The sequence below is a fragment of the Heptranchias perlo genome, chromosome 2 (genome assembly GCF_035084215.1).
Source record: "Heptranchias perlo isolate sHepPer1 chromosome 2, sHepPer1.hap1, whole genome shotgun sequence".
NCBI lineage: Eukaryota > Metazoa > Chordata > Chondrichthyes > Hexanchiformes > Hexanchidae > Heptranchias > Heptranchias perlo.
In genome coordinates, this window is record NC_090326.1 from 126,605,982 (window position 1) to 126,621,083 (window position 15,102).

A 15,102-nucleotide genomic window follows, 5' to 3' on the forward strand; every position below is an offset into this window, starting at 1 on the left:
GAAATACTGTCTCAGCTGCGGGAGGAAATAAAACTGTTCATTTTGAAGGAGGGATTTGGAAGCAGCGTTATTGTTGGCACCCCGGGTGTTTTTCCATTTACTATGACTGAGCACATGGCTATGAAGTTCCCGGGGAGAGTGCTCTGTGAGATGGGTTTGTACCGAGGAAAATGGTGAGGCTTCAGTACACGGTTGTCAGGCCTCTGGGAATTTGTTTCATTAATAATTCATTCATGCAAGGCTGCTGAGGGTGCCCAGATGGAAAGCTAATCTCAGAAGTGGAATAGTTGCTGTGCCACCCGGAAAAGAGGACCTTAGTGTGGGTGCGCATTCCAGTATCCAATGCAACTGGCTCACCAGCGGCAGTTCAGACATTCATTGGTAATCAAGAGATTGGAGTCCAGGGTTGAAGGTGATTTCATTGGGAAGGTTTTATTTGCATGGATTATTTTTGGATCAGGAATAACAGAATGCTCAGATGTGCTTATTGGAGTTGGGGTTGTGAGATTTCACGGTTCTTCCAAAAGAAACAGTTCTCAGATCCTCCTGAGACCAACTTCAGCTGGAGGATGAAATGTCAGTGAAATTATTTGATTACTTCATCTTAACTCCACTAATAAGCAACTGAATTGTACCGTACAAACTTACTGGTGCAAACACTTCTGCTGTTTGGAATATCAGGCTAGGTAAATGTGTGATATCCTTGATATTGAAAACTCCTATCACAGTGTCACCAAAGGCATAACTGGTACTACAGGCGGTATAATCATGGCAAGCTGACCGTGAAATTTTTCAATAAAATACATGCCCAATGTACCAGATTTAACATATAATAGATGTAACAGGTAAGGTTTATTGAACTGGAAAGAGCAGGGTTATGCAAATTACATTGTATGTAGCCATGATGGGGGAAGGAATGTGAGACAAGAAGCAATTTCTATGCCAACCCCATCCTGTCTCAATCCTCACCACTCTTGTGCCTAAAGGCAGAGGTGGCATGTAATAGGTGGGCACAAAGTGTAACAGGATTAGGTGTCTCTGAAAGTTATTACACCTTATGAGAGTTTGGAAGTTGTGGGATTTTCAAGGTTGAAGGAAAGTGCAGAACTTGTAGTGTTTACCATATTATTCAGCTATTCAGTGATTTGAATTATATGTTACCAGGATGTGTCCGGATACAATGATTGTACACAGGGACGTAATAAATGATGCAATGTTAATGCACTACCCCTATCAATAAATTATTCATAATATTCCACCTACTCTCTTCACAGAGGAAGAGCAAAGTTGCCCTCTACCGGAATTTGAAGAGTAACCTTTACCAGAGCACAAATCATCACCACACACACTTACTTTAAGCTGCAGCACAGATACTGACTCTTGATGAGGTTTTAATAATGTTGTTGCTGTAAAAACACAGGAGAGTGAGATACAGAACATTGATGATTGTAGGGTGAGGTACAGAGCTGTTTGATAAGGGGCCAGCAGTTGTCCCTTGTGACTTGCAAAAGGATATAGACGTTAATGGATCTGTTATGAAATGAGGGTGGTACAAAAGTGGAATCGTATTGAGGAGTCACTTGGCCCCCGCACACCACTATGGAACGTGATCTGTATATTGTGGGAAGAAATTCCAAATCCCAGAATTTGGACCTGTCTCCCACATGATAGTATGAAGGATTGGTTGTACTGATATTTGCCACTGAGAATGTGGTATTTGAAGTAGAGACTGCAGGAACCCAGGTCATGGGCACATTAGCATCATCTTTCATGAATTCTATTACTGCTGCTATCCAAGATTTGAAGTACAAACTCCAAGAAGTGGTCACGGCTGGTTTCAACTCTCTTGGAGAACAATTACAGACAATCATGAGGAAGTGATTTAGAGACCACCTTTATGCTTGGACAAAATAGAAAGACTCATAAAGAAATGCCCTCAAGCTGTGGCATGAATGAAGTAACACAACAATAATTTTTTGGCACTCATAGGTTGTAGTTCTGTGGCACCACCTAGTACTACACAAGAGACAGTAGGTGCCTTTGCATTCAATGGGTTGATTTTGTCTTTAGGGCGACCGACTGGTGGAGTGGGCCTGTAACCGCGGCAAAGAGGCAGCCGCGATTTTGAGGCACGCCGTCATTAACATCGGGCCTGCGGGACACCAAACGGACATCCCAATGCAGCACACCGGATTGAGGCTTCCTGATATCAGACCACCAGCAAGATAAGTGCTGGGGGGTTCACGATCATGGAGAGTGGGAATCCTGGGGTGGCAGCGGCCCATATATTGATTCCAAACTTACCTTGGCTGGACCTCTGGCTCCATCGCCCGTGGAACCATGTGCAAGGTGCACGCTGCGACCAGTTCCGACCTAAATGAATTTTATTTGCATATTAAATAAAGGCTTATCACCTGAGACAGACGAGCGCTTCGGGCATCCAGAGGAAGGCCCCTTTTAAATTATTAGCAGCCTTATCATTGGTGTTGGCAGGGCGATATGGCTACCTACCTCATTTTGAGGCCGTTAACGCCATACGATAGAAGTGAAAATTGACCTCAATAAGTTCACAGCGACTCCAGCAGAGGACAGCCCCAGCAATTCCATCAGGGTTCATCACAAGAATCACATTCAAAACATTCACTAAAACACATAATAAAACATTTCATTTTTACAATATCTTGTATTCTGTCATTGTTTTATTGTGCAGAATAGAAAGTATCAGAACAAAAGTAATTTCTGCAAAAAATAAATGGGAAAATGAATCGCAAAGCGAAAAGACAGATTAACATTTAAGGTGTCACCCTCTATCAGAACTAGAAAGCCTCTTAGTCGAGATAAAAAAAGAAGTGGGGTCGGGGGGGGGTGGAGGGAAGAAACCAGAGGCAGGATTTTCCTGGTCCACCCTGACCCTGCCATGACCCTGGGCCAGTTTCCTGGGTCGGGGTCATTGGCAATTTATAGCAGGCTCCCGGCAGGTTTCCACCAGCAAGTGACAGCCCACCAGCGACCAACACGAATATCCAGGCAGTGCTGCCATCGGGCGGCCACTGCAGCACCAGAAGAGGTAGGAGCCAAAGTAAAGTGGTAGAATAGCCCCAAAGAATGCATAGTATCTCCTACAAAAGGCCTCGGGTAAGTGATGGGGCTGAATTGGTGCATTCTCTCCCTCCATTTGCGGCATGTGGGGCCATCCCAACCTCTACCCCAGGCCAACCACCAGGCTCCACCAATTTTGGGCAGGATAGCAGAAAAAAATCCACCCCCAGACGTTTGAATCATGGAGAGAAAATCCATGGGTTAAATTTTTTTTTTACCCATTCATGGGATGTGGGCGAGGCCGGCATTTATTGCCCATCCCTAATTGCCCTTGAGGAGGTGATGGTGAGCCACTTTCGTGAACCGCTGCAGTCCGTGTGGTGAAGGTTCTCCCACAGTGCTGTTAGAAAGGGAGCTCCAGGATTGTGACCAGCAACGATAAAGGAATGGCGATATATTTCCAACTCAGGATGGTGTGTAACTTGGAGGGAACCTTGGTGGTGTTCCTATGCGCCTGATGCCCTTGTCCTTCTAGGTGGTCGAGGTCGCGGGTTTGGGAGGTGCTGTCGAAGAAGCCTTGGCGAGTTGATACAGTGCATCTTGTAGATGGTACACACTACAGTCACAGTGCGCCTGTGGTGGAGGGATTGAATGTTTAATGTGGTGGATGGGGTGTCAATCAAGTGGGCTGCTTTGTCCTGGATGGTGTCGAGCTTCTTGAGTATTGTTGGAGCTGCATTCATCCAGGCTAGTGGAGAGTATCACATTCAGCGGCATTACCATCGCCGAATCCCCCACCATCAACATCCTGGGGTTCACCATTGACCAGAAACTTAACCGGACCAGCCACATAAATATTGTGGCTACTAGAGCAGGTCAGAGGCTGGGTATTCTACGTAGGATGACTCACCTCCTGACTCCCCAAAGCCTTTCCACCTTCTACAAGGTATAAGTCAGGAGTATGATGGAATACTCTTCACTTGCCTGGATGAGTGCAGCTCCAACAACACTCAAGAAGCTCGACACCATCCAGGACAAAGCAGCCCGCTTGATTGGCACCCCATCCACCACCCTAAACCTTTACTCCCTTCACCACTGGTGCACCGTGGCTGCAGTGTGTACCATCCACAGGATGCACTGCAGCAACTCGCCAAGGCTTCTTCGACAGCACCTCCAAAACCTGCGACCTCTACCACCTAGAAGGACAAGGGCAGCAGGCACATGGGAACAACACCACCTGCACGGTCCCCTCCAAGTCACACACCATCTCGACTTGGAAATATATCGCCGTTCCTTCATCATCATTGCATCAAAATCCTGGAACTCCCTTCCTAACAGCACTGTGGGAGAACCTTCACCACACGGACTGCAGCGGTTCAAGAAGGTGGCTCACCACCACCTTCTCAAGGGCAATTAGGGATGAGCAATAAATGCCGGCCTCGCCAGCGACGCCCCACATCCCATGAACGAATAATAAAAAAAAATCACACTCCTGACTTATGTCTTGTAGATGATGGAAAGACTTTGGGGAGTCAGGAGGTGAGTTGCTCACCGCAGAATACCCAGCTTCTGACCTGCTCTTGTAGCCACAGTATTTATATGGCTGGTCCAGTTAAGTTTCTGGTCAATGGTGATCCCCAGGATGTTGATGTTGATGGTGGGGGATTCGGTGATGGTAATGCCGTTGAATGTCAAGGGGAGGTAGTTAGACTCTCTCTTCTTGGAGATGGTCATTGCCTGGCACTTGCCTGGCACTTGCCTGGAGCGAATGACCTGAAAACTGCTTAATGGAAAAGCAGGAAACTGTCAGATGAAATTTAATGCAGAGAAATGAGAAGTGATATATTCTGGAAGAATAAGCAGAGAAAATATGCACTGATTGGAGGAGCAGAGAGACATGGAGGCTCAGATACACAAATCTTTAAAAGTTAGAGGGAAAGTTGATAACGCTCTAAAAAGCATATGGGATCCTAAGTTTTATACGTAGTACAGACTGCAAAAACAAAAGGGTCGTGTTAAACCTACATTGGTTAAGCTGCAGGTAGAATACTGAATTCCAGTTTGGGGTACATTACTTTAGGAAGGATGTCAAGGCCATGGAGATGGTGCAGAAGAGATTCATTAGGATGAAACCAAGAAAAAGAGGCTTTAGTTATGAGGAGAGACAAAGAAACTGGGCCTCTTCATGAAAACAAAAAAGCTGAAGAGGAGAACTGATAGAGTTGTTCAAAATAATAAAGGGTTTCGATCAAGTAAATCAGGACAGTTACTGTCCAATGAGTCCATAACTAGAGGACATAAATTTAAGATCACCGCCAAAAGAATGAAGGAAGAGGTTAGGAGAAATTATTTTATGCAAAGGATTGTTGAAACATGTATGGAAGCAGAATTCATATTCACATTTAAAAGAGAAATAGATAAATATTTGAAAAAGAAAAGTTAATCGGTTAAGGGGAAAGGGCAGGGTAATGGGCTTAAGTGGATAGCTTTTTCAGAAAGCCAGCACAGGCACAATGGGTCAAATAGCTTCCATCCACCTTGTACCATTCTGTGATTCTATGAAAAGATCATCTCGGTGAGGCAATAGAAAAATATTAAAAGAACCCAAAACTTTAAACTGTCTTTTCTCATTTCAGGTGCTAACTGATCTGTTTCTTTTTTAGTTTCAGATCTCCAGCTTTTAGCTTTTTTCCCTTTTTTAAAAGAAAATAGCTGTTATGCGTTTGTACATTTGTCCAATAGAAAGTAAAATAGTAATGGTACCCAATTGCAGTGTTGACTGCAAGAACCAGCTGCTCACCCGAAGATCCTCCGGATCAGCCATATCTCAGCTGTTCTTTGTTCAATTTCTTGGTTTTGCTTCTGCTCCCGGTAATATTGTGAAGCGTGCAGCATACTATAATTTTGCTAATCTCCTCTGTGTTCCCCACTCCTGACCTCTCTAAGCAACTCACATGACTGCTAAATAAGAATCCTGGTTCACATATGTCTATAATGGGTTTTTTCCTCCATTGTGCAGAGATGTCATTAGCCGTGGCTGCATTGCAAAACACATATCTCCACGGAGACGGCCATTCATCCTTATTTCTTCTTTGAAAAGCTCTGTTACGTCCGATTGCCTCAGAATGAAAGCATGATGAGCACCCCTGGGAAGCATACACTTACATGCATTATTTTCTGACAGAAATTGCATATTATTTACATTGTAGATTGATGGAATAATTGAGGTATGTCATAGGATTGATGATAGGCACATTAACATTGATACAGCCAATGATGCCCTGTACCTTGGTGAAGTCATCAATTTAGAACAACTATTGCTGTGTTTCCTGGAACTGGTCATTGCTGAAATGCATGTCGGTGGATGCATGGTGCAATACACAGCAAACTAGTCAGGAGCAAAGATACAAAAATCCTTCTTACTCTACAATTCCATGACATCTGTGATTACACTTTTACAGATCGCCACCAGCTAGCTTCATAGAGTTCACAATGTTAGCAGTGGCTCAGTTGGTAGCACTCTCACCTCTGAGTCAGAAGGTTGTTGGTTCATAGTCCCTTTCTAGAGACTTGAACATATGATCTAGGCTGACACTCCAGTATAGTACTGAGGGAGTGCTACATTGGGTGTAAAAAAAATCCCATGGCAATATTTTGAAGAAGAGTAGAAGAGTTCTCCCCTGGTGTCCTGGCCAATATTTATCCCTCAAACATCACTAAAACAGATTATCTGGTCATTATCACATTGCTGTTTGTGGGAGCTTGCAATGTGCAAAATTGGTTGCCACGTTTCCTACTTTACAACAGTGGCTATACTTCAAAAGTACTTAATTGGCTTTAAAGCACTTTGGGACGTCCTGAGGTTGTGAATGCTGCTATATAAATGAAAGTTTGTTCATTCATCGTAATTGTGCACAGGCTTTTCATTAATGGCCTTTAGGAAGGCTTTATCAAGCACAAAGATTTTTATGGTCAGGTTATCAGTTTATCCAAATCCTAATTTATATATAAAATATGGTGTAACTATATTGTTCTTCAGTTAAAGCTCAAAAGTTATTAATGGAATCATTAGATAATAATGGGAAATTATAATGCAGCATCTGAATTGTGTACCAGCGCCATTAATCAATTTTATGTTATATGAAAATGCACTTACAACATAGCAAAAGCACTTCAAAATGCATGACAGTGAATTGCAAAATTTGAGCAAACCAACTTTAAACATTTAACTTATACCTGCAGGGGCACAGAAAAAGGCTGGTACCTTTACGCTGATAGTTCAAACGGAGAATTTGGTAACTCAGCTGACATCCTCACTCCAGCAATATCCCTTACCGGTCCAAAGTGTAAATTGGTCTTTTGGTATTACATGAGTGGAGTTACCATTGGGTCATTGCAGGTATTATTTCTCTTACTGTAATAAATCATTCTTTTTCTTCAATACTGTTTCCAGATTATAACACAGCTGTTCTCGAGTTAAATTCCTAAAAACCCTTTAAAGTTTGCTATGCAGTATTGCAATGTGCTTTAACTTTTTCTAGTTTATATTTATTAAAAGGGCTAAAAGGTTGGGATTAATTTCATTAATCTAAAGAAATTCAGCAAAAGTCAAAACCCTGACTTCCAACAGCATGTTTTGGATACCTTAAGTATTTCATTTTAGGAGAATTTCCTATTTGCAGTTTCTCGATAAGCAGGAAACCTAAATGGTGCAAAGCAATAAGGAATTGTTGATTTCAGTCATAACAAAAACCTTCAAAATCAGACCATAGTGCCAATTATCGCAATTCTGTTTCCCTCAAGGTCTTCAGTAAATTTGGCAATTTGACACAGTTGCTCTGGTCACAAAGTGGTAGCCAAGGTAACCATTGGAGGCGGAGAGAAGTATTTCTTGGAGTTCATTCTCATTTTCAGGTTTGCTGTCACAGTTTTTTTTTTCAAATCTAATTTGGTGCAATGTCATTCAGTAAAAGCATAATGTCATTCTTTTGGGCAAAAATGTTGTAATCTTGTTCTATTTCAGAAAACCCCCCCAAGAATCCTCATTTGTGTAACATATTCTTTTATCAACAATGTTGTTCTACTTAACTACAAGGCCAAAACTCCAGGAAATCATAAAATATTTATTTAATTTTCACTTTGTTTGCCAAATTAAAAACACAGATGTCTCTTGCACCACAAAATGAAGAGATTGTGATTAAAACTATGGTTGTTAAAATATTCATATGTGCAATCTGTTCAAAAAGAGTATGTTAGACAGATGCATGGAGTTGAAACCAAATAATACAATTAAGAAGGCTGAATGAGAGTGGTCAGTAAATGTTATGGGATATCTTAAATTGTATTCAAGTAATCAAATGATTAATTCTTAGCTGTGGACTAAAAGATTCTCTCATCTGATCTGGCAGCTGAAAGAAAGCACTGTGCGCTGTGTCGTTGATCATTTGGAGGCTTTTGAGACATCATCCCTAACACAATTATTTTATTAAACCCAAATTCACCTCCCCCGATGATTTAGTGAGTTTATCCCTTCTTCCTCACCTGAAAATGTTGGCTCCTTGCTGGAGTTAAGGGTCCATGGGTGCTGTATGCTCTCCCAAGAAATCAGTCCTCATGGCCGAGCCTTGATAATGCTATTCCGCTACAGATGCATCACAGCTGATCACAATGCTGTCCTCACCAGATGCACACACAAACACTCTCTGAGCAGCGATTGCTGGATTTTAATCAGGAGCAGGAAGAACATAAGAAATAGGAGCAGGAGTAGGCCATATGGCCCCTCAAGCCTGCTCCGCCATTCAGTAAGATCGTGGCCGATCTTCGACCTCAACTCCACTTTCCCGCCCCATCCCCATACCCCTTGATTCCCATAGTGTCCAACTATCTATCGATCTCAGTCTTGAATATACTCAACGACTGAGCATCCACAGCTCTTTGGGGTAGAGAATTCCAAAGATTTACGGCCCTCTGAGTGAAGAAATATTTCCTCATCTCGGTTCTAAACAGCCGACCCCTTCCATTTGCCGGGGGCAATGAGCCCAATGTAACACCCCTATCACTGTGTTAATTGAGATCAGCATTATTCCCACGATTGGCCCAGGGACCTTCCTAATCTGTATGGCTCAGACACTTACTGACTTAACCAACTGAGCTGCCAGGAAAGGACAGATTTATTTTCTTGAAATAGCAGAATGGCAATTTAGAGCTGAATTACTATTTAAAATAATCAATGATGAAACATCACTTCATAGCATTCAGATTGAATTTTAAAGAAACTTTAACAAACTAAGGCACATAAAATGGAAAGGCTATGAAATATCACTTTGATTTCCAATTGATAATGACTTGTTAGTTGATACATATTTAATCCATTGGAAGGTTTATCGGAGTGCAATTATCATGGGCTGGTGCAGCTGGAAAATACAAGTGTTGATAATTTGGTGGAACCAAGTTAAAATTATGTGCTTGGACTTAGACCTGGATATACCCAAAATTTCTTCTTTACCTACCTTTTATGTCAATTTTCTTCACCCCACCACCTCAAAAACTGGGGTACAGACCCACGGGTGCAAGAACTCTGTGATACCTTGAACAAACGGCCATTCTCATTGCGCAGCCACAATAATGAAGGTCCCATTCCTCTTGCCACTCTTTTAAAATCATCTTTGTCTACTGCCCCCCAAGCCCCTCCCTGGATTATCTTCCTTCCTCTCCTCTCCTCCCTCAATCTCTGCACTGAGCAACTCCTCATCTCAGCTCCCCTTACCCTCTTCCCTTTGAATGCATTACCTTCTTGTCCTCCCTAAACCACTCCTTCCATTTAAACACATCTATCCATGTTCATGGCCGCTTCCTTGACCTCACGATCTCCCATGACCTCTCTATTCTCGTGGTCTCAATCAGTGACAAGGCCATCTTTGACCACAACCTTGTATCTCTCACCACCCACGTTCCCTTACCCCCTTCCAATCCCACGTCCTTCTGTGTCTTCCCCTGGATAAAAACTCTTCCCCCATGTCACTTACAACTGCACTTGCAACCTTCCAATTGCCTCGCCTTTAGCCCTCCATTTGCCACTCCGGGATCTGCACCTTCGATGCCCTTGTTCCAGCAAAACCTTCACCGTCTCGCATCCCAGTTGTTCTCCCGATACAGCCGCCATCTTCACTCCCTCAAGTCCAAGGGGCGCAAACTTGAGGGTATCTGGTGCACAACTAGCTGAGCAATCTATCGCCAGATCTGGCTAAACCACAGGAAGCTTTGCCAGGCCTCACTCTCCCCTGCCAAAACACTCACTGCTCTCGGATCACCTAGGAGAGCAAAAATAACCACACGCTTTTTTTCTCCATTTTCAAATACCTCCTTTAATGCCTCACTCCTGCTCCTTCTACCTTTACCTCTAACAGCAAGTGCAAAGAGTTCACAGACTTTTTCGTCACCAAGTTGATTTAGCTGCCTCCACTGCTTCCACCTCATTCCCTTATCCACCAAGCCATACCACTCCTCCAGGCTCCCCCTACCCTAGCCCTGAACCCAAATCTCTCCCTAGTGTTTCTTCCATTTCCCCCCATGTTTTCTGGGAGGAAAACAAACCTCCTATTCCCTCAACCCCATTCTCACTAAACTTCTGACCACCCAACTCCCCAATGATGGTCTGCAGGATTGGCAGTACCTGATGAACAAGTACAGTTGCCAATAGTAAACATAGGCTATGCATTTTGAAAGAAAACAAAATTAATTTTGTACAGGCATCTTAAATGTCATCATGAATAAGCAGTGAATTAAAATAATAACTGACTGTTTGTAAATCTTTACAGGTTTTGTTAAGAGCCAAACGGGGTGTGAGTTATATGGGTGATATTACAGTGGATGACATTTCCTTTGAAAATTGTGCTTCTCTTCTGATCCCAGACGGACAGTGCAGCTCTGATGAATATTCATGTGCCAACAAGTATTGTATCCCTAAAGACCAGCTCTGTGACTTCACTAATGACTGTGCTGATCATTCTGATGAGCATCCAGTCATCTGCAGTAAGTAATTAATCAAGCTTGGGTGGACCACGTGGATTTAATCTTCAGTCAATTGTAAAAAGCCAAGTTCACTGGACTTCCAGATACTATTATTTTAATAACTGTGTTAGACAGAGGATTTATTGTGTTGTTTTAAGTCTTGAGAACAGAACAAAAATAAACTCTGCCAAATTATATTGTTCTGTTCACAATGAATACTGGCCTGATGACAAGACTAGTGCAATGAATGAGCTTATCTGACACTTACTCCTTCAGCCATAGTTATGACGATTTTGTTCGATGTTCAGCTCCTGTGTGTATAACTAGACCAACCTTGATTTATATTCAGATCACCTCAGTTCAATCCAAACTGATCCAGGGCTAGACAGACTGGATGCAGGGAGGATGTTTCCCCTGGCTAGGGGGTCTAGAAGGAGGGGTCACAGTCTCAGGATACGGGGTAGGACATTTAGGACTGAGATGAGGAGAAATTTCTTCACTCAGAGGGTGGTGAACCTTTGGAATTCTCTACCACAGAAGGCTGTGGAGGCCAAGTCACTGAATATATTTAAGAAGGAGATTGATAGATTTCTAGACACAAAAGGCATCAAGGGGTATGGGGAGAGAGTGAGAATATGGTATTGAGATAGAGAATCAGCCATGATCATATTGAATGGCGGAGCAGGCTTGAAGGGCCGAATGGCCTAGTCCTGCTCCTAGTTTCTATATTTCTAAGTCTATTGTATCCAGCATCCAATAGAAACTACTAACACTGGTGTTTAAATCAATAGGACAAGCAAACATTTGATACAGGTCCAAGTTCTTGTAGCTAGCTTGGACTTTTGATTTCTTGTAGATTGGGTAATTCCACTATATTTCACAAAGCTGAGTCTGAGACAAGTAAAACAGGGATTTGGGCTTGTGCGATGAAATGGAGTATGCTGGAGTTAATTTAGTTCAGATTTAGGTTTGTGCTCACCCTCATTGAACTACTTGGTGGCATGGGACATCTAGGGTGGAGGCACAGGAAGATGTGTCCCACAGTAAACACACCTTCCTTTGTTTGAGCACCAGGTGGATGCTGTGAAGTGGGCATCTCAATTCCCTTCGATTCCTGAAGAAGGTTAACTGCAAACCAAAATCCTTGAGATAAAAAATGCATATCTGAAAACTCATTTTAATATAACAATCTAAGAGTGCCCATGTTATTGAATTCTGTTATAGTGTAACTCTCATCGGAGTTACTAATTTAACAAAAAAATCTGGTTTGTTTCAACTCAAGATGAGAGAAAATTTTGTTTTGAACTTAATTATCAATAGCTTGTTTAATTTATGAATTAATTAGCTGAGATTAGTAACAAGTAACAATTACTACAGATGTTTCCGGTTCATGGTGATGTCTAAATGTGGTTCAATTCTTGCAGAAGAATTCTTTTCTCCTCCTTCACTCTGCAAGATGCTGACTGGGATAATTCATGTAACAACTGAGCTTTGTGGAAATCTTAGAAGATCTTTTTAAAACAACAATAAAATAGATTGGTGACACTTTAAAGTTTTTTCGCTGACAGGATTACCTCTAATTTTATTGCTGCCTCTGCAGCCATAAACAATGAACGATCTGCTCGTACTGTATCCCTATAATGTGAAGGGAGCTGAAAATCCACAGTTCCGACATCCAGAAGTAGGTGCCAGGATATGACTATTGGGGACGTCTGCCACTAACCTTGTCAGACCTACTGGGTTCAGGGCTGGTTCCCTCATTAGCATTTCAGTGGTGGGCACTGTACCCTTATGTGCACATCTTGTGCATCCTACAGGAAGGAAAGGGGGCAGGAAGTGCAACACTAGCCAACTGCTCCCACCCTGCCAGCATCGCTGGCTCAGAAGACGGCAAAGATTAGCCCCCATAAGTCAAGCCAGGAGCGTAGTGGAAGGCCCTGGAAGTAGGCCAGGAACCAGATATGATGAGTCCCAGTCATCGCTACCAGCCTCTGCAGGGACTGTTGAGCGGAACCTTTGTCCTCCCCAAACAAGATCACATGCTAGAAGGAATGGAATCTTAGGTTGAGAATTTCCTTGGCCCAGGCTGGGGATCCATTGGCAGGCTGGTATGCTGGGTGAGAAGAGGCATACTGGCCTGCTGACTGGCGAAAGTAGAGCCAACCTTATAACAGGGGCCAAAAGGGAGCAAACCTATGTGCTCTACTGGGCCTGTGGTGCAGGCAAGACAGCAAGTGACTGGCTGGTGATGTATTTCCTGCCTCCCCTCTTCTGGTGGGTGCCCGAGATGTGCCTGCAGTGGTACGGCCTGCCATTGAAATGCTAATGAGGGAACCTCCGCTGCCCAGGGTGTCTGGGGTGGTGTGGGTCAGTGATGGATGTTCCCAGTGGGCGAATCCTGCCACTTATGCCAGGATGTTGACCTGCAAACTCTCTGCCCCCAAGTGATTATCTCTGACCTGTGTTACTATAGTAGGGGGAAATATGTCTGGGGAGCAGCAGGCCTGGGTGGAATAAAAGAGATGTGAGGACGGTTGAGTATCCTGGAATTCCTTGATTATCTTTGTGGATCAGGGAGTATTTGTGCAAAATTTTGCCTCAGGAGATTAAAGTGGTAATCTTCTTACTTCACAATTCTGGTAGGGAGCAGATACCAGAAATTTGGACGCATGCCACTTGTGACTTTTTAACCATTTATTTAACTGTTGGAATTATTGGGTATTGGAAATTCGGGCATATTCTGTGCCAACCATTCATTAAATAGTCAAAATTTCCAATAAACGTTCCCAGTGGTGTCCTTCCGGGGTCGTGAAATCAGAAAGTCAGCCCTTAAACGTGTACGATAGAATCCATAACCAGGTAGATTGTAGATGGTCTGTGGAAGGTGAGGGCATGATGTGATCAATGCCTTTTCCTTGATTTAAGCATTTTTATGTTCTAAATCTTATAAATATGATTAAGAACATAAACATCCAGATTTCAACTAAATAGAATCTACAGAAATTCTTAACTCATTGTAAAAGCTGGTCATAAAAGACATGATAATGCACAGTATGAATCAACAACACAAAATATTACTAACGCTTCTGTAGTCAATAAAAACAGCTAAATTATTACAAAATGCAATGAGATTTCATTCATTTACAGGTACAATATTGGGACACTGTGACTTCGAATTTGATCTGTGCTCTTGGAGGCAGTGGAGAAATGATAACTTTGACTGGACCCTTAAACAGGGGAGTACACCAACAATGGCTACAGGTCCAGCTACTGACCACACATTGAGAAATCCAGCTGGCCATTACATTTATGTCGAAAGCCCATTCCCACAGCTACCTGGACATGTAGCAAGGATTTCTGGCCCACCCATTAGCAAGAGAAGCAAAAACTGTAAGGTACTAAAGGTTTTAATGGCTGATCGTCTTGGGTATCACCCTTACGTGAAGGAGATAGTTTCTTAAGCCATATTATAACATAAGTCAGTGCACATTTAGAAAATCCAACTTTTGCTGTTAATTTTGTTCTCATTCTTACAGTTGATTAATGGTGGGTATCTTATAATATTTGTGCAAATATGTTTATGATCTGTAGAAATTGCAGAATGAATAATACTTCTTTTAATGGATCTCTTTTCATCCCCAAGAACAATTCACACCCACACTACCTGTAGTCAGATAACTCCACGGATGCCATTATAGAAACCAGTTGCTCAGCTCACCAGAAGATGTGGTTAAGTGATTACAGGAAAGGATTCTTGTCTGATTCATTTTCCCAGGTGACACTTCTTCTCTGGGGAAAAGCCTGAGAACAAATATCAGTTGAGACTGGGGTTCAAACTCACGTATTTCAGTTGTGAGGCACACACTAGCCTTGTAGCTACTGGGCTGACTCTGAAAACAAATCTTGAGGTACAGAAGGCAGTGAAGACATCAACCCTAAAACCTCTACAAATATAATCTTGGGAACTCAAATACAGGTACTATGGATTAGTATCAGTCAAAATCCTGCTTCTAAAAGGCTTGCACGTTGGGCATGAATACCATTAAGGATCCA

The 15,102-nt window shown here is 42.6% G+C and overlaps 1 protein-coding gene across 1 annotated transcript in view; it reads left to right on the top strand.

Annotated features, from left to right (window-relative positions):
* Positions 1–15,102, top strand: part of malrd1 (MAM and LDL receptor class A domain containing 1) — a 397,527-nt gene that overhangs the window by 162,552 nt on the left and 219,873 nt on the right. The window contains exons 21-24 of the mRNA XM_068007090.1: positions 7,282–7,438; positions 7,843–7,953; positions 10,857–11,070; positions 14,197–14,444. Of these exons, the coding sequence (XP_067863191.1) occupies positions 7,282–7,438; positions 7,843–7,953; positions 10,857–11,070; positions 14,197–14,444 (730 nt within the window). The remainder of the gene's footprint in view (positions 1–7,281; positions 7,439–7,842; positions 7,954–10,856; positions 11,071–14,196; positions 14,445–15,102) is intronic.